This window comes from Mesocricetus auratus, unplaced genomic scaffold, assembly GCF_017639785.1.
Source record: "Mesocricetus auratus isolate SY011 unplaced genomic scaffold, BCM_Maur_2.0 Super-Scaffold_100006, whole genome shotgun sequence".
In the NCBI taxonomy this organism is placed as follows: Eukaryota; Metazoa; Chordata; class Mammalia; order Rodentia; family Cricetidae; genus Mesocricetus; species Mesocricetus auratus.
In genome coordinates, this window is record NW_024429190.1 from 104,800,715 (window position 1) to 104,819,630 (window position 18,916).

An 18,916-nucleotide genomic window follows, 5' to 3' on the forward strand; every position below is an offset into this window, starting at 1 on the left:
GGCGGGCGGGCGGGCGGGCGAGCGCTGAGCTGGCGGGGCGGGCCGGGGCGCGGCGCGGGCGGCGGCCCCTCCTCCCGGCGCAGGTAAAGGCGGCCGCGCAGAGCTTCCGGCCCTGACCTGGCGTGTCATTTCGTGGCTGCTTCCCTGGAGCGCCCGCTTCCCTCCCCTTCTCCCCCGCGAGAGTCAGGAGGCCGTCGGTGACCCCGAGAGAGCGAGGCCCTGGCGGCCCCACGCCCCACCTTCAGCTCGACTCCTCGGGTTGCCGGGCCCCATGGCTCTCACGCTCCCCCCCTGAGCTCTCACCCTCTCTAAGGGTGGTGTATATCTCAGAAGCGCGAGCTTCCCTTCCCGTGCCTAGTGAGCCGGATGGGGTACCCGTCCCGGGGATCCCGCCCCCTGGGGCCGTCTGCCTCTCTGGACTCTGTGCACGCACGGTGAGATGCAGGAGTCACCAGTTTTTATTTTTGTTTTTGTTTTTTTTCGAGGCAGGATTTCTCTATTGTTTTGGAGGCTGTCCTGGAACTCGCTCTGTAGACCAGGCTGGCCTCGAACTCACAGAGATCTGACTCCCGAGTGCTGGCATTAAAGGCATGTGCCAACAATGTCCGGTCAATTTATTTAATTGATTGATATGTGTGTGTGTGTGTGTTGTTTCTGTGCCTATTGGCTTTGGAAGGCTGTCCTGGAACGAGCCGCAATCTTTTTTTTTTGCCAGCTAGAGACCCGGGCACAGCTATGACTTAGATCTTGGGAACGTGTCAAGGGAGATGGCCACATCACTCCAGAAATACATGGCTCTTGGATTAGTTGTGGACGGGAGGCATCCAGGAGATGGAACGCAGGGAGGTGCAGTGTGGGTCTTGGGGACGTTTCCTGACCATGAACGTCCAGTGGGACCTAGTCAGCAAAGGGGTGAAGAGAATGCCTGGGTCTTTGTGCTCTGCCACCCTTCAGAAAAACACGGACCCTTTTGACACTTGCGGCCATAGAGCCAGTACATGGAAAGGCCTTCCCCACCTTGCTCCTTCCCTGTGATTTGTTAGTATGTATAAATAGACTCACTCTGATACAAGTATAGTTATTCAGACCCTGTGCACCTCACAGGACGGCAGTCGCTGGACGGGTGATAAAGTGGTTGAACTGTAAAATGATGCGAGAACGCGTGCCTTTCCTTATGCTGGGATTGGTTGCCCTTGGTTGTTAAGATTGCCTTCTCTCCTTGGTTGGAGAACCGGATGCCCCCGGATTAGCAAAACGGGTCAGCAGATCCCACATGCCTGTTGCTCTTTGGTGGGGATGGTCTCAGTGCCCGGGATACGGCATTTAGCTTCCTGTTTCCATAGAGCTTACATTCATGGGATGCAAGTACTTAGGTGTGATAGCTTCCTACCTGGGAGGGGAGGGTGAGGTTCTTGGTGTGAGGAGAGGGCAGGAAAGTGAGAGCCGACTGAAAATAGGCACAGACGTCTGAGAACAGAGAAGGGAAGGCAGGGAGAAGAGTGTTTCTAATCTTTCCAGTCTTTTAGCGTGAAGGATGCAGAGTGCTACCCTGTCCATCCTCTACTCCCCGCCCCGCCCCGCCCCCCCTCTGTAACTAACTAAAAGACACCAGAGCATGCTAGCATGCTTCTGGGTGTGATCCAGCAAAAGGGGGAGGAAGGTCATGTTGCTGATGAAAACAGTTGTAGGACGGTACAGAGCACCCGTGGGGTAGCTTCTTGTGAATATGTCCATAGTAATAGGAGGGAAAATAAAAAGTAGTTGAGACTGCATATAAATACAGGTAACTAGCATATTTGTTTGTTTTAAAGGTGGAGGTTGGCTAGGGAGATGATGGGTGAAGAGATGAAATCCTGAGATCAAGCTGACAGAATAGACTGGCAAGTTGGAATTCAGTTGAGAGAACTTGTAAGGTGGAACCTGATCACCTGATGTCAGTCTGCCTGCTCCCTACACACACACACACACACACACACACACACACACACACACACACACGGTGCAGTCCTATAGTCTCAGCACTGGGCAGCAGGGTCAAAAGCCTGAGCTTGTATAGTTGAGACCCTGTCTGAAAACAATAAACAAAAGAATTTTTTTCCTTAAGATTTCTTTCATATTAATAGGTAATGTCTGTCTTGGGCTTCCTGTGTGTGTGTGTGTGTGTGTGTATTTATGAGGAGTTTTTTCTTTATACAAATGGTTTGGTATATAAAAGTTTTATAATTTTTGAGCAAATAATCATGAGTTTTCATAGTGAAGAAAATTGTACACAATTGTGCTCTGACAAAAATGTTGCTACTATTATGTAAGTTTTGAGAGCTCCTCCTAGACAGACCAAGGAACCTTCCTTACCAGGAAACAGCACTGGTCAGATTTACCCTGACAGCTGGTGTCTTTCATGTGGTAACTGGGCCCTTCATAAGTGCTTTCCATCATGTGTGTCTACTTGGTACAGTCAGCACTTGACTGAGGTGCGTTCCCGACGTTCTGCTAACTGGAGCTCAGATGCATGTGACTCACATCCATGTGTAGTGCTACCTGTAGCTGACGTCCCTGGAGGTTGAAGAGCTAAAACATTGCCTTTAGTGCCAGCAACTAGCTGGGATTTGCTGGAGTGACACTTTGATCCAGGCTTGGTACTGGATCAAAGCAGGCAGGTGTTAAGGCTTTATTAAGTAGCTCCCGTCTGCCAGCTTCAGTGGGTGAGGCTCCACCTTGATGTGACAGACAAGTAACCAGGTGTAATGTGAATTCTTTTCTGTGTGTGCACATTCCTGTGTGTGTGTAAGAACACAAATGTGGAGGCCAAAAGTCAGCCTCAGGGGATGTTCCTCAAGATGGCCATCCACCAGGGACCCCCCCTTCATCTCAGCGGTGGGATACCCGTCTGCTACCAAACCCCGCTGTTATGTATGTTCTGCAGGTTTGACTTGGGTCCTGGCTTGCACGGGAAGCACTTAATAGGCTGAGCTCTCTTTCCAGCCCACAATGTGTGTTCTTTAACTTTCAGAATTTTCAGTGTGTGTGTGTGTAACAGTTCTCTCAATGGTCTCTGGGGTAGAACTGTGGTCATCAGGCTTGTCCTGCACTCAGTGAGCCACCCTTCCAGTCTATAGTGTGCATATTTTTTACAGAGGAAGTTCATTCGTGTAATATTTTGTATACACTGTTCTCAAAAGAAGTATGTTCATGTGTTTTAGATTGTTCTTTATAAGGCTGAGTTATATTGCCTCAAATTTGTAATATGGCCCATGGTCTGATTTAAAACAGATAACCCTGCTTTTATAAAGACCTTGGGAAATTAAATGTCCAATGCACACACAGTTTAGATTAACTTTCTTAGCATTGTGGTGTGGCTGAAAGTGTTTTGTAAAATAAATATCCCTTTTTTTGGTTTTACGAGACAGGGTTTCTCTGTATTGTTTTGGAGGCTGTCAGTCCAGCCTGGCCTCGAACTCACAGAGATCCGCCTGCCTCTGCCTCCCAAGTGCTGGGATTAAAGGCGTGAGCCGCCCAGCTAAATAGATCTTTAAAAAGTTTTTTTCTGCCGGGCGTTGGTGGCGCACACCTTTAATCCCAGCACTCGGGAGGCAGAGTCATGCAGATCTCTGAGTTTGAGACCAAGCCTGGTCTACCGAGCAAGTTCCAGGACAGCCTCCAAAACAATATAGAGAAACCGTGTCTCAAAAAACAAAAAAAAAAGTTTTTTTCAGGCTCCAGATTGGGTGCTTGGAAGTTATCAATTTAAAAATAAGTCTCTGGCCGGGCCTTGTAGTAAAAAAAAAACAGTGTCTGAATAAGAGAGTTTAAGTATTTTGATGACCATTCTTATGTACTTATTGACTTTGGGGACTTTTATGTTACAGGATTAGTTTCTAATGTTTGTGTAAGACAAAAAAAAGAAAAGGATGTCATTCCGTAAAGGTATGTTCTGCCTCTCTCCAAATTCCATTGTTTTTATACCTTGACCAAAGCCAAAAGATGTAATGCAGATTCCTCTGTTTCAGTAAACATCATCATCTGGGTCCTGGCCGTTGTTCTCCTCTTACTGGTTTTGCATCATAACTTCCTGAGCTTGAGTAGTCTGCTAAGGAATGAAGTTTCAGGTATTGGAACTCTACTAACTCCATAATGCTGTCTCCTGTTAAGGGCCCGAGAGTCCCCATGTCCCACATTTAGAGCTCTGTGCTAAAGAAAAGGAAACTTGCTTCTTGGACTTACAAAGCCTTTGAGGCAGTGTAAAGAGTCCACAGGCCAAAAGAGACCAGTGACCTCAGCAGACGACACTCCCAAGGACAGACACAGTGGGGAAGGGATGTCTGAAAAAGGAGGAAGGGAATAATGGGAGTTTATATAGGAGGGTTTGGGGATGGGAAGTTTATTTCAGATTCAGGGTCTGTGTGCAAGCTCTACTTCCTGAGTAGTTTGTCCAAACAGGGCTGTTTTATCTTTAGAAATTGCCTTGCTCAGGCTATCTGGGTAAGGTGGATAGTGGGTGACGGAGTAGGCAGTGCCAGAGAAGAGGGAGGGAGTCAGGGGCTGCAGTGTACCCCAACATAGGCATAGCGGGTCCTCGTCATTTCACATGGTGCTTCCCCCTCTTCTCTCTGTAGTGAAACCTTTCTGTCAAGTCAGAGGCCTAAGGGGTGTCTGTGGACTGCCACCTGCTTGCATTTTATCAGTCAGAGCTTTAGAAGATGGGTATAGGCAGGCAAGGCCCTGGCATTTGATGTTTGCCTTTGTCACTACAGTGTCAATACGGAGACTTTCTTTTATCTGGTAACTTAGCAATCACATCAATATGTCTTTTGTCATAAACAGAAATCATAAAGTCCTTTCAGATGATTAAAAAAATCATTGTATTGTAGATTTAGATTGTAACCATCTAGTTGTTTATCCCATTCTGCCGTGGTAATGAGGGATGTTTGAGGCTTCAGGGTGTGTAGATACCTTTTTGTTGTTTTCTGTTGTTTTGAGACTGAATCTTATGGCTCAGCCTGGCTTCAAACTCACTATGTAGTTTAGGCTGCTCTTGAATCCCTGATCCTCCTGCCTTAGCCTCCATAGTGATGGGATTACAGCTGTGAGCTGTAAAGAGAAGCCTTCTTGCCAGCTGGGTTCCAGTGCTGCATCAGTCCCAAATAAAGACACAGGAGGCTATATTAATTATGTTGGGGAAGACCTGTGTATATGTCAATAAAGCACTGTTGGCCAATAGGGAAGCAAGATAGGTGGGACTAGGAGTCGAGGAGGATTCTGGGTAGGATAAACACAGGGAGTCATTATGTAGCCCGCCAGAGAAGTAAGATGTCCGTCTGGTAAGAGAAATACTTAGATTGGCAGTTATGGGATAAATATTTAAGTCAGAGCTAGCCAGTAAGAAACAAGCAAGGTCAACAGCTTCTCTTTACAATGAGCTACAATGTTCTTGTTTTCAAAAATAAGTTTTGAGGGTAGATATGATGACACACGTCACAAGTCCTAGCAATTGGGAAGCTGAGACAAGGTGAAAGATAGTGAATTTGAGGCCAGTATAGGCAATAGCAAGACTTCCTTTTAAAAAAATTATATATACATGCACACATACACACACACACACACACACACACACACTTTCTCTCTCGGGTGTGCACCATGGCATACCCACACCCACACATCATACATACACATACCCACAATAAGTAACATTAGTGGGTAAGCTCAAGCCATCTTTGTTATGTACCAAGTTGAGGTCAGCCTGAGCTACATAAGACTCTTTCTCAAAAAGTCAGTAAAGCCAGAGTTAGCTCGTATCTGTAAGTCCAGCATTTGGAGTTGAAGATGTAATTATTTAGTCAGTGTTAGTTGAATAAGTTATTTCATTGACAGGAGAAACTACTATAAAAATTTTGACCTGATGTCTTCCAGTTCTTTTCTCATTATATGCATTTTTCTATACATTTGAGATTATACTAACCTACATAAGCTTTTCCATGTGATTTTTATCAGAAGCATAATGTGAACTTCATATATGTAATTAAGACCTTTTTACTTTATCTGTGTGTGTAATTTTAATGCTGTCAAATTTATTTGAATCCACAAGAAGATACATTTTTTAAAAAATAACTTTCAAATTTTGATGGCAATCCCATAGTAAGATACATAGACATAGTTATCTGTCTGGTTAAAATTTACATGCTTTATTCATAGTTGTAACTCCAGGGCTAGATATTATCTAGCATATAATAAGACTCAATGTTCATTGATGACAGAGTTAATATAATAGCTGTCCTTCTATATTCACAGGACTGGGCATAGGAACCAAATCTTAAGATACTTGTATCTTTTTTTTTTTAAGATTTATTTATTTATTATGTATACAGTGTTCTGTCTGCATGTAACCCTGCAGGCCTGAAGGGGGCACCAGATCTCATTACGAATGGTTGTGAGCCACCATGTGGTTGCTGGGGATTGAACTCAGGACCTCTGGAAGAATAGCCAGTGCTCTTAACCTCTGAGCCATCTCTCCAGCCCCCAGATACTTGTATCTTTTGTATAAAATTGCAAAAAAAAAAAAACCCAAAACAAAAAAACTTGCATATAACTTGTGTACATCTTACTCTGTACTATAAAGTATCTCTAGATGACATGTATCTTGTATAGCATATGGATATGCTGTATTGTACTGTTGAGGTGCTAATGATAAAAATCAAGGTTCTACAGATTTAAGTCATTTCTAATATTTTCCACCTGTGATTAACTAAATCCAGAGGTGGAAATCATAAATATGGAGGTCCCACTGTATCATAAAAGGCAAGAAGCATGGTTTACAGAATACTGCAGTTATTTTGTATAGATCCAAAGCTTTTCCTAGGTAAACTCAGACCATAAACCTAGGGATTTAGCTTAGCAGAGAGCTTCGTAACATGTGCTAGGGGCAGGGTGCATCTCTGGCACCACAGAGAGTAAATTCTGATCATGATCCCTCACATTGATTTTTATGCCTCCATATGATATGTGGTTTGAAAATCTGTTTCTAGGTTTTCGTAAGCATAAGTCAGAGGGTGGCTTGTTTTGGTGTGTGTGGGTTGAACCCAGAACCTTATTCATGCGGAACATACACCCTACAGCTGAACTAGATCCTCAACCTAAAAATCTGACTCTTCTCTATTTCAGATTTTGTTCTTAAGAAAGAATTAAGACAAAGGCCATATACCCCTTTAAGGTTGCTTATAAACTGTCAGAATACATTTTAAAAAGGTTCTGTAACTTCCCTACTAATGGTATACTAACAGTGTTGCCAAATTTTTTAAAATTCTCCCACTTCTTTAAAAGTGATTACATATATGGAAACACAATTTTCTATTGTATGCTTCAAAGTTAATGAGCAAGAATAAGTAAATTGTAATTCTCATATTATCTCCTTCCATATCTTGGACATTGTAAAAAACTTGCTGCCAGCTGAATGGTAGTGGCACACACCTTTAATTCTAGTACTCAGGAGGCAGAGGCAGGTAGGTCTCTGTAAGTTCCAGGACAGCTAAGGCTACATAGAGAAAACCTGTCTCAAAAAAACAAAAGTAATGGACTTGCTGAGCAAGGGAGATCTTTGAGTTTGAAGCCAACCTGGTCTACATAGCATGTTCCAGGCTAGCCAGGACTACATAATGAAACTGTTTGGAAGAACAAAAGAAGCCCAAACAAGGACAAAATCTCATGAGATTCTTGTGTTCTGGTGCTTTCCTTGCATGTGTTCTTCTCAGATTCAGGAATTCTGGGGCTTCAGCCCATAGACTTTGTTGCCGACATTCAACATCCAGTAAATGGGAGACAAGAGGAGATTCCTGTGGTCATTGCTGCCTCTGAAGACAGGCTGGGTGGGACAATTGCAGCCATAAATAGCATCCATCGTAACACTCGCTCCAATGTGATTTTTTACATTGTTACGCTCAACAGTACAGAAGGCCATCTCCGGTGAGCACTGGTTTCCTCATGACTGCCTCTGCCCAAAGCTCTTCACTGGCTACTGCTAAGCCAGGAACCACTTTACATTATATCTTTCTGTTTTAAGTTTTCACACACACACACCCAAATATTTTTCTATCTAATTGTGTCATGCCTCTGTGGCAGGAGAAATGATAATTTATGTCAGGAACTAAACTAGTTGTCACACTGTTAATTGCAGTTCTTTTAGTAATGTGTCTAATGCTTGGCAACCCGACTTTCTGTATAAGGGAAGCAATATATTTACTTACTACTCACAGCTTACCACTATGCTTTCACAAAGCACTGGTTTCAGTTCCCAGCATCACAGAAACTGGTTGTGGAGGCTTATGCCTGTCCTCCTGGCATTCAGTAGATAGAAGTAGGATCAGATGTTCCAAGGGCATCCTTGACTACAGGCTGGGTGTATGAGACTGCCTTAAAAAATTATAAACAAAAGTCTCAAAACTTATTCTAAAAAGTAGATGGTCTGACAGATTGTCAGAGTTCTAAGTATTTCTGTCCTATGGCTTTCTCCATGGGTCACATTCATGAAAATTATGTTCATTCTTAAAAAAAATAAATCCATCTGAGACATAGAAACATACTGCAGGTTTGTAATGGACTAGAAAAAAAAAATGTGTAGTGCTCCTGCAGGTAACATGGGCTCCTGTCACAGTGCCTCAGAGTCAGGTGGGTGAATGTCTTAAGGTCATTGAAGTTAGTAACCATTCTACAGCTGACAGGTTTAACGTAGTTTTATTGATAAGTAGCCTTTACTACCATTATAATTTATGTCAATTTTTGGAAGGCTGAAATTTTATGGCCTAGCTAGGCATGGTGGTTCACCCTGTAATCTCAGCATTTGGGTGGCTCAGGGAGAATAGTGAGTCAAGGTTACCCTGGGCAATGTAATAAGATGATGCCTCAAGAAAAGAATTGTGCCGGGAGCCGGGCGGTGGTGGCGCACGCCTTTAATCCCAGCACTCGGGAGGCAGAGGCAGGCGGATCTCTGTGAGTTTGAGGCCGGGCTGGACTGACAGCCTCCAAAACAATACAGAGAAACCCTGTCTCGAAAAACCAAAAAAATAAAAATTTTTAAGTCCATGTTTTGGCAGGGTGTTATCAAGTCTGGAGTTCCTACAGTAAAGTTTTAGAAGAGATTCTCCCATAGATTCTTGGTTAAGAAGGAACTTTAGTGGGAATGCCTTCATCTCAGGTTAAGAACCCCTAGTATTAGAGAGATAAAGAACTTGAAACATCTGTTTGGTACCTTGAGTTTCTCTCATATTGCATTATACCACTGTCAGAAAAGCATAGAAAGATAAGGCTATATTTCAGATTTCAGAAGCAAGACTGTTTAAGACTAATGTTTCTTTCTTCATCAGGTCCTGGCTTAACAGTGTTTCCCTGAAAAGCATCAGGTACAAAATTGTAAATTTTGACACTAAACTTTTGGAAGGGAAAGTAAAGGAGGATCCTGACCAGGGGGAGTCCATGAAACCAGTGAGTTCCATGTGTCTTTGTTTTTATTGGGGTGTCTATATTTGATTAGAATAGTTGGATAATTCAGGGTACAGTGCAAGTAGTTCCCTAGGGACCAAGCCTGAGCAGTGCCAGGAGTCCACTGCCTGTCTCTACAAGGGCTCTAAGAACATTTAATAGCTTCTACAGATAAGAGCCCAGCGAGTATACCCCATGCTGATGCTTCTTTCCTTTTCAGTTAACCTTTGCAAGGTTCTACTTGCCAATTCTGGTTCCCAGTGCAAAGAAGGCCATATACATGGATGATGATGTAATTGTACAAGGTACTAAAGGGCTCTTCATCTGGATTCTGGGCTGTAAGGGTTATTCTATGACAATTGTTAGAAGCTGGGGTTTCGGGGCTGCAGTCAGAGCCAGCTGCTAGTCCACCGTTCGTACCTGGAGCGGGGAGTGTGGACCAATAGCTATCTAAGGGAGCAAAGAGATAAGAGGGAAGAATATTGCCACGAGGGCCATTTAGTTCATACTCAACAATGAACAACCTTAGTTCATTCTTTAACAATCTTAAGTACCCAACCAAAAATGGGGACAATGGTAAAGACTTCTATTATCATGTATAAGGGGTAAACAGATTTACTTCCCTTAATCCTCCAGGTATTTGGTAGCCACACCTGCCATCTGTTATTCAGACATCTGCTACCAACATCTGCAGCAGTCAAGTTATAGACTTACAGATGATCTGCTTTAAAAGGCCACCATTAGAAGTGGGAGGAGCCAAGTGGTGGTGGCGCACGCCTTTAATCCCAGCACTCGGGAGGCAGAGGCAGGTGGATCTCTGAGGCCAGCCTGGTCTTCAAAGAGAGTTCCAGGACAGGCTCCAAACCTACAGAGAAACCCTGTGTCAAAAAACCAAAAAAAAAAAAAAAAAAAAAAAAAAAAAAAAAGTGAGAGTAACAGATTACAGGGTGGTGGCGGTGCAGGCATTTAATCCCAGCACTGAGGCAGGGGCAGGCAATCTCAGTGAGTTCGTGGCCAGCCTGGTCTACAGAATGAATTCCAGGAGAGCCCCCAGGACTACACAGAAACTGTTTCAAAAACTGAGGGGGGGGGGGGAGGTAGCAGGAACAGAATCTCAAGACAACTGCAAATTGCTCACTTCACTGCAGGGGATATTCTTTCTTTGTACAATACACCACTGAAGCCAGGACACGCTGCTGCATTTTCAGAAGATTGTGACTCCACCTCTACTAAAGTCATCATCCGTGGAGCAGGGAACCAGGTAGATTACTTATTGCAAACCTTACTCACCATGAAAGCTTGAAGTCAGAGCTCAATCTTAGACAGTTACTTCACTCCAGAATGCATGCCTGTTTTCTGTAAATTCATTTATAGACCTCACAACCAACTATTTCAGATCTCCATGAAATTTTTTGGTAATAGCTTGAGAAGTCTCCTTAGTTCAGCTACTGACTTTATAAAAATTCTTATGTGAAACAGCAACTATCTCACTTGTGTTTCTAGTACAATTATATTGGCTATCTTGACTATAAAAAGGAAAGAATTCGTAAACTTTCCATGAAAGCCAGCACCTGCTCCTTTAATCCTGGAGTTTTTGTTGCAAACCTGACTGAATGGAAAAGACAGAATGTAACTAACCAGCTGGAGAAATGGATGAAACTCAATGTAGAGTAAGTATGTAACTGATTTAGATATATTAGGTCTTTACTGATAAACCTAGGTCAGCCCTCTTTACTAACATTCTTTGTTTTATTAGAGAGGGACTGTACAGTAGAACACTGGCTGGCAGCATCACCACACCTCCTCTGCTTATCGTGTTTTATCAACAGCATTCCACCATTGACCCTATGTGGAATGTTCGCCACCTTGGTAAGTAGAGCTCAAGCTGGTAATCCTAGCATTTGGGATGCTAAGGCAGCATTGCTGCCCTGAAAGCTTGAAGTCAGGAAGAGCCACTTAGAAAAACAGCCAGGGACTCAAGCTAATCACAAATTGGTATCTAAGATCTCCTTTGGGATGAGCTATTTATACTCAGTGTTTCCCTCAGTATCTGCTGCTTTGTCTGCTAGTAGTCACTAGGCGCTTTTCTCTATTTAAGGTTCCAGTGCTGGAAAACGGTATTCACCCCAGTTTGTAAAGGCTGCCAAGTTACTTCACTGGAATGGTCACTTCAAGCCTTGGGGAAGAGCTGCTTCATATGCTGATGTTTGGGAAAAATGGTATATTCCAGATCCAACTGGCAAATTCACTTTAATCCGAAGACATGTGGATACCTCAAACATAAAGTGAACTACAATTAAGCTAAATGTTGCACTCAGGAAATCCTGGAAGACACATCATATGCGAAGTCAACAGTGTTAGGCTTAGGTCTCTCTGTAGCAGCCCACAGAAAAGGGGAGAGATCACAAATTGCTTCTATAGCAGTCAGCTTCCCAGATGACTAAAATGTTTCCATCTGCCTTACCAAATGTTTGCTGGTTGACCTAAAGGGACAAACTGATAAAACCATCACTAGTTCATTTAGCAGCTGTAGTTAGGAGGAACTGCAGCTTCACTTTATTTTTGTAACATGTGGCCCAGTTTGTAAATAAAATCTACCTTTTCCAATAAATCTTTGCTTCCAGACAACTGTTTTCCCCCAAATTTTAAGAATGTAAACACCAGGGTTCCATTTACAGCACATCAAGTCACTATATATACTAGTTCCAGGAGATCCAATGCGTTCTAGAGCCTCCACCCACTCCTATCCACATTATTTTTGAGACGGGGTTTCCGTGTAGCCATAGCTGTCCTGGACTTGCTCACTCTGCAGACCATGTTGGCCTCGAACTCAGAGATTCACCTGCCTCTGCCTATCGTGGGCTGGAATTAAAGGTACACACCACATGCCTGGTCATAAATAAAATCTTAAATACAAATGCATGTTAACACTTATTCATATCCACAAGATACATATTCACAAGATTTACAGTTTGTGTTATGCCCATCTGGGAGACCATACACAACACATTTTAACATCTATAACAGTTATACATAATCTGTTTTAAAGTCATAGTCGTCATCCTCTTGACTCATTTTTTCCAAAGTCAATGACCTGTCCGATGGTTTATCTGTATAGAGAAAAAGAAAAGCACAATTTAATACACAAAAATAAAAGCAACTGTGCTCAAACTATGTTGTTGTAATAATTCCTTTGTCCCAGACTCACTTGCTGTTGACTCCCTGGTGTCTTCTATAGGGGGTGCATCTGAACTCTCTGCCTGTGGACCACAGAAATGTGATATGCAATTAATAGGGTACAGACTTGGCTCAGTTTGAAATACCCAAGCAGCACGCAGTAAACCATAAACTGTTATTTGTACCATTGACCCATCCCCATTTTTCTGTCCTGCAATGCTAGGAAACTCCCTTGAGCTTTAGAAGCAAACTCACATCAGTTTCCTCATCATTCCCTTGATCTTCACTATCCTTTTTGCCTTTTTTCCGTCTTGCCAATTCTTCAGGTATGTCTGTTTCTTCTATTATTCCATTTGTGGGGCCCGAGGACCGGAAAAGGATTCTATTAGTTAAATGAGGGCCCTTCAGGACTGGAGGAAAGGAGTAAAACCCATGTTAACAGGTAAGACTAGCATACTGTCACTGTAAAATTCATCTATATACCAGAAAAACAATTTTACCTTGTATGCTGTGTGCATTATTTGTTTCTAGTTCTTCTAGATTAAAGTCTTTCTTCATGTTTGCTGCAACATTTTCATTAAAATGTGGAGAAAGATTCCAGGATGTAGGAGGGTGACAGTAGTAACCTAATGAGGCACTGGCATTAAAAATAAGATCTGTCAAACACAGTTCAACCCCTGTATCCCACATCGTCTTCAATGCCAATATAAAGAAACCTTACCCTGTCCACTCCGACCACAGCAGTTTAGCAGCACTGTCAACATTCAGGCTTCCACCTTTTTGGTGCAGACCTCTTTTCTGAGCGAGTTTAGTAAAAAAATCCAGAGAATCCTTATACCCTGGGACAGTGTATTTTAATACCACCTTAAAAACAAAATGCAGCCATCATTAATCTGTTGATAAGGAACAGTGGTAAGGAGCTCAAGGGCAATTCCTTTACCTGTTGACTGTCAGCCTGGGACAGAATGGCACTGGCAGCCTCTAATGGTCTTAGTTCTTCAATGCTCACTGGACTCCGGAGAGCCAGCGCAGCAGAGGAGTTGCATGGGGAGACGATGAGGCACGGACTGTCTATGATAGTGATCTGCTTGTCCAACGGGACAATCTGCATGCTCCTAGAAAAAGATGGAATTAACAGATACCAACCTACCCAAATGGCAAGACAACAAACATGAAGCTCAGGGTTGGATTGAACAAGCTCAGCACAGCAGTCAGATCCAATTTGTCATCACTGCTTCATGTGTATGTGAAACCCTAACACACACAGCCCCTCTCATATAAGCACTGTATGTTACAGTGCAACACATCCACACGTCACCATCACTGCATCTTTCCTCAACCTTTCAGACTCAACTGGAGTAGCTGGGACTTTCCAAGCACTTTCCTAGCCCAGCACCAATGGTCTTTTACTCATGTCTTTCTAACCACTGGGTTATATTTACCTCGTAAGTCCCATAGGAACGCCAACAGTACATATCCTTTCTTGTTTTAAGCTATTAATGATACTGCTTTTCCCCACATTTGGGAAACCTACAAATAAAGGTAAACACAGATTATAAAACACTTATATCAGACAAGCGTTCTAGCTGCCAAGAGCTCTTAGATTCCCACTTTTGAAACTGGTAGATGTATATATTTTAAAGTGTTTGGGGGAGTTAAGCTAGAATTAACATCTGAGAAAAAAAAACCTTTTCTTAAAATTAAGGTTAGAAACAATCTTGTTTCACATGTCAATCCCAGCTCCCTCTCCCTCCCCGGAAATCCTTTCTTTTGTAATTACCTGTTCACATTTCAGTGTGATACCCTTACTTAAATATCTTTAGACTTAAACGGTAAATAAGGTAAGCGTCCTGAATGAAACTTACCAATTACTCCAACCTGTATATCTTTCCCACATGACTGTTGAAAACTCCTGAGCAGCTTACAAAGAGCTTCCTTGCCACAGCAGAGTTTACTCTGGAATGGAACAGCTTTCTTCTTCTTTACCTTTAGATATTAAAAATCCCAAAATACAGTAGTTTTAGTAATTCTATCAAACACCATCAGGTGGAACCCAGTGAGTCTGGCACCAGAGTCCAGTTTTTAGAAAAGTCACTAGCCTCTCCTGCCTTCCAGATGATCTGATGAAATCAGAGTTGGATCTTATTGTTTTTCATCTTAATCAACATTTTGCATACTCATCATATTTCGATCATCACAAGCCGAGGAAACATACTTCCCATCACTAACAGCACACACAGTACCTTGAGCATCTTCTGTCTACCCTTCATGTTTGTCGAAGCTTTGAACACCACTGTTGGCAATTCTTTACTCAAATAATTTAGCCAGTTCTCCAAATTCTCCTTTGGTACTAGATCTGGTAATTGGAAAAAGGCAAAGGCTCAATTTGGTGGTTTTATGACTAATTTGTATTCATTTACATTTCCCACTTTTCAAAAGGAATTAAAGGCAAAAGCAAACTGCCTGTCACATCACTCGTGTCTTGAGATGTTACTGCATCTTCACTTTTATGCTTCCCACAGTCCTGTGTGTTCCAAGCTGGCCTTAAAACCACTGAGTAGTTGAGGATGACCAAGAGCTTTGGAATCTCCCTTGGTCCTCTCACCGACATCGCAGAAGCGTGTCACCATGCTTGGTTTTATGTGGTGCTAGGCAGCACACCACTTTTTTGAGTGCGGCAGCAAGTTAGTTACTTTTGAATCTCAGTATCTCTGGTACTGCTCGCTCAACTGAAGGACCAGGTCAACCTATGCCCTCACCACAAGGCTAGCCTGGTCTACAGAGCAAGTTCCAGGACAGGTTCCAAAGTTACAGAAAAACCCTGTCTTGAAAAACCAAAGTCCAGTATTCCTCACCTAAGAGGCACCAACTTCTTAAGCTCAACGCGTATTTTAAAATCACTTTCCTGTATTTGTCTCTTCAAAATACCTCCCCATTTGTTGAGGCTTAAAAACCACTGCTTGCAATTCCTTATTTATATTTAGCATATGCTAACCCTGCTAAGGATTAGGAAAAGACAAATTTTCTCTACATGTCATTCTTCTGGGTTCTCTTCTTCCTGCTGCTCAAGCCTATCCAGACATGTAGTAACTTATCTTGCACACCAGATTAAAGCAGAGTTGTCAATTCCTATATGAAACACAGCAGTTCCAGAATCTTTCTTAAAATCAAGGGAGACTAAGTACTGAATAGCAGAACAGGAAAGTCCAGTTGGATCATCTGCAAAAACCACCTCCTCCCCATGTCCTTGGCAACCAGAGTGCACATGCATTGGTTCTGTTGAGGTCAGAGTTGGATCTTATCAGTCTTCAGTGAGAATCAGACTGTTCAGACATTTTCCTCATACCTCATAAGTACACAAACAGGAGATAAAGGGGATCGTTTCCACTCACCTGATTTATTTAACACAAGTATCAGCTTTTTATGTCCACTTTGGACAATAGCTTCTTCTACTTGAGGACACCTGCAGCCAAGAGGATCTCTGGCATCCAAAACCTCTAACACAACATCTGAGGCCTCAATCACCTGTCAAATAAGAAACCCTGAGAACAGCATTCCTTGTTGAATAAAGTCAAATAAATGTGCCTAGCAGCCTCTGATAAAACACGAGTCTCCGATCACATCAGAACACATGGTCTACCCACGAACTATGTGGTTTAATGGGCCTTCTTAGAGTACTTCTTAGAGTACTGAGAAGGCATAGCCAGGTTCCGTCAACAGACCGGAGTGAGCCTGGGAAGTGAGCATCAGGGTGAGTAGTGCTGGGAAGGTGTCCCCAGAATCTACCACCTACCCTCTAGACTGCAAGGGTTCCAAGGTTCCCACTTTACAAATGAGCTTTCAAGTTTTCAAATCTCAGTACCACTTCTGACACTGACCTATACTAAGATACCTTTTTAAGTTCCTGACAATGCAACTTCTTTGGATTCTGTTTGCCTGGTTTAGCTTTCTTGCTTTTGGGTTCTTCAGATCCCTAAAATATATTAAAAATATATACATATAATCAGAAACAGCAGTCATTGCCAGCATATTAACATTTCCATAGACAACTACAGACAATATATTTGATATTTTAAATAGGATACAACATACATTTCCTTATGAATCTTTCTATTTCTGCTGCACAGCACAACTCATTTTTCAGGAGACCTTACCTGCTGGGGTTCTACGTTAGATTGCTCATCGCCAGGGTTAACTTCTAGTTTTCTTTTCCTTTCCTGTTGTTTATCAAGTTTCTGCTGCTGCTTTAGTTCTTCAAGCTGTGGCAGAGCCAAAAAGAAAGGAATGAGCTGGAGACTGATGGTTTCAGTTAGCATAGAAACCACACACAATCATACCACATTCTTTGGGAAGTGTCAGCTCACTGAATTACCTGCTGTTTCCTTAGCTCGGCGTCACGAAGAAGAGCCTCTTTAAAGGGCGCACTGTTTGGAACTCCAGGGTCCTTCCTCGGCTTCTTGTGACCCCGCTTTTTAGCTTCCTTCCTTAATTTTCGATGATGTTCTCGGACCTATTAACAACAACACTATGAGGTCGGAGAAGGGAGCTTGCCTGGCATTCATGAGGCCAAGGGTTCAATCCTCGGCATAGTACAAAGGGAAGGAAAAAAAATCCTCACCCTACAAAACACTTTGCCACTTAGAATCCAGGCAATAAGCCCTTATAAAAAATGTCAAGCACCCTAGAAAAATGGAACTTCAGTTGGAATTACACAGAATACACATGAATAAAAGAGAAATTTTAGTCAAATGCTTTGTAAAGATTACATCACAGTGTGGAGTTCCAGCTTTCACCCTGAACTTTCCCAACAGCAGCATTCTTTGTGTTTAAGAGATTGTGTCCAAGTCCAACCCCTAAATCATTAACAGGGCCTTCCTTCCCCATGGAGAGGCCTCCCAGGAACACTTACCTTCTTTTGGATTTTATAACGCTTATGACAGGTCATACGCTTGCTTGCCTTCTTTAACTCTGCCAAAAACAAACAAAAAAACTATTAATGGCTTTCTAAGAAACAATGCGTACAGATTTTGTGGTTGGTGTCTTGGCACCAACCACAGCCATGCCATGGTCTTGCAGAGGAAGCCACGAGGGCTTTATCCCCCGCCCAGCAAGCAGCGAGCGGACACGTGGCTGCGGGTACTCAAACCCTGGTCTTTTGGAAGAGCACCCAGCGCCCGAGTGCTAATCCTCCATACTTATTTTGTGTTTGGAATGAGATCAGTTTGTGGAAGTTCTCTCCATCTTGTGGGTTTGGGAGAATGACAGTCTGGCTGGGTGGCAAGGGCCTTTATAAGCTCAGTCATATCCCTGGGCCTCAAGACACCACCTTATACTTCTGTAACACTGACCACAACGTTGTGATGTCAACCAATTTAGACGAGACTCATGGGGGTGAGAGGGGTTGGAAGACGGGACACACGCCTTTTTAAAACAGCGCTTTGAAGGCCGAGACCAAGCCGGCCGGGCACTTAAAGGAGGCTGGGATACACAGATCCGTCCCTCGATCTTCCCTGCAAAATAGCGCCGGCTATTTTCTAATCAATAGCACACGCTCCACTTCCAAATCCCCGTCAATCTGACCCGGCACCTACGGAGTGAAACCAGCTTCTAGAGGAAAAGCACCCCAAAACGAAAGATGAGGCAGGATTTTCTTTTTTGAGCAAGGGCTTGAGGGCACAGCCCAGGCTGGCAGACTTTGGATACCACTGCGTTATCTTTAACGCGGGCACGATTGCGGGCTCTCGCCACCGCCGCATTCCGAATAATCCTCAAACGGAAGGGCATCGCCGGGCCCCAAAAGGCTACTGGCCTTGCACAAAACGGCCTCGGGCACGTGAACCCCGTAAATACGGCCCAGCCTCTCCCTCGCGGGCACAGCTTCCCCTTCCACGGGGCGGGCCCTGGAGAAGCAGGCCGAGGCCGGGCCTGGGCCTCCCGACCCTCAGTTCCACGGATGCCACGGCCCGCGAAGCCCCCCACCCGCCTCCCGGCTCGCGCCCCCGCTCCCGCTCCCACTCACTCGGCCGCTTCATGGCGGCGGCGGCAGCGGGCCCTCCAGAAGCAGCAGCGGTCTCGGAGACGAACCGGCCTCGGCGGGCGCCACGTGCGCACTGAAGCGGCGGCGGCTGCGGCGGTGGCTGCGGCGAGCGGATGAGCGCCGACGTCACGCGCTCCCTGCGGCGGCCGTAAAGCGCGTCGTCGCCCCGCCCCGGCCCGCGTGCGCGCGCACGCACGCACGCCCGTACGCCCCGCCCCGTCGCACAGAGCCCCCGGC

At 44.0% G+C, this 18,916-nt stretch overlaps 2 protein-coding genes and 3 non-coding genes across 8 annotated transcripts; 1 reads left to right on the forward strand and 4 right to left on the reverse strand.

The window, feature by feature from the left end:
• Nucleotides 1–28: 28 nt before the first annotated feature.
• On the forward strand, nucleotides 29–12,076 carry Glt8d1 (glycosyltransferase 8 domain containing 1). Of its 3 annotated transcripts, none has more exons than XM_021236034.2 (10): nucleotides 29–83; nucleotides 3,867–3,924; nucleotides 4,008–4,106; nucleotides 7,743–7,953; nucleotides 9,351–9,468; nucleotides 9,686–9,770; nucleotides 10,614–10,726; nucleotides 10,969–11,135; nucleotides 11,222–11,334; nucleotides 11,564–12,076. In XM_021236034.2, the coding sequence occupies exons 2-10, from the start codon at nucleotides 3,909–3,911 to the stop codon at nucleotides 11,752–11,754; spliced, it is 1,113 nt and encodes a 370-aa protein (XP_021091693.1). In that variant the 5' UTR covers nucleotides 29–83; nucleotides 3,867–3,908; the 3' UTR covers nucleotides 11,755–12,076. The 3 variants fall into 3 exon arrangements, with proteins under 3 accessions (XP_021091693.1, XP_021091692.1, XP_012980033.1); XM_021236033.2 differs by lacking the exon at nucleotides 29–83 and adding an exon at nucleotides 107–588; XM_013124579.3 differs by lacking the exon at nucleotides 29–83 and having other exon boundaries at nucleotides 3,611–3,924.
• Nucleotides 11,981–18,815, reverse strand: Gnl3 (G protein nucleolar 3). Of its 2 annotated transcripts, none has more exons than XM_005085218.4 (15): nucleotides 18,662–18,815; nucleotides 17,552–17,610; nucleotides 17,015–17,152; nucleotides 16,797–16,901; nucleotides 16,535–16,615; nucleotides 16,035–16,167; nucleotides 14,886–14,998; nucleotides 14,508–14,628; nucleotides 14,085–14,172; nucleotides 13,583–13,757; nucleotides 13,364–13,506; nucleotides 13,143–13,279; nucleotides 12,898–13,052; nucleotides 12,674–12,725; nucleotides 11,981–12,575 (listed from the first exon to the last, which is right to left on the reverse strand). In XM_005085218.4, exons 1-15 carry the CDS (start codon nucleotides 18,672–18,674, stop codon nucleotides 12,493–12,495), a joined length of 1,596 nt encoding a protein of 531 aa, XP_005085275.1. In that variant the 5' UTR covers nucleotides 18,675–18,815; the 3' UTR covers nucleotides 11,981–12,492. The 2 variants fall into 2 exon arrangements, with proteins under 2 accessions (XP_005085275.1, XP_040603776.1); XM_040747842.1 differs by lacking the exon at nucleotides 18,662–18,815 and adding an exon at nucleotides 18,234–18,252.
• LOC121141035 lies at nucleotides 13,811–13,885 on the reverse strand. The gene has a single exon (XR_005877984.1). It is a non-coding gene; the product is annotated as a small nucleolar RNA SNORD69 (small nucleolar RNA).
• Nucleotides 14,761–14,839, reverse strand: LOC121141039. The gene has a single exon (XR_005877986.1). It is a non-coding gene; the product is annotated as a small nucleolar RNA SNORD19B (small nucleolar RNA).
• LOC121141034 lies at nucleotides 15,915–15,991 on the reverse strand. Its single transcript, XR_005877983.1, has one exon. It is a non-coding gene; the product is annotated as a small nucleolar RNA SNORD19 (small nucleolar RNA).
• Nucleotides 18,816–18,916: the final 101 nt, after the last annotated feature.

What these genes read in the sequence shown, in the direction of transcription:
- Glt8d1 (XM_021236034.2), top strand. An exon ending in GCTAAGGAATGAAGTTTCAG is followed by an intron (nt 4,107 to 7,742) that starts GTATTGGAACTC and finishes TGTTCTTCTCAG; the next exon opens with ATTCAGGAATTCTGGGGCTT. An exon ending in AGGGGGAGTCCATGAAACCA is followed by an intron (nt 9,469 to 9,685) that starts GTGAGTTCCATG and finishes TTTCCTTTTCAG; the next exon opens with TTAACCTTTGCAAGGTTCTA.
- Gnl3 (XM_005085218.4), bottom strand. An exon ending in CCGAGCTAAGGAAACAGCAG is followed by an intron (nt 16,902 to 17,014) that starts GTAATTCAGTGA and finishes GCTCTGCCACAG; the next exon opens with CTTGAAGAACTAAAGCAGCA. An exon ending in TATACAGGTTGGAGTAATTG is followed by an intron (nt 14,173 to 14,507) that starts GTAAGTTTCATT and finishes CTTTATTTGTAG; the next exon opens with GTTTCCCAAATGTGGGGAAA.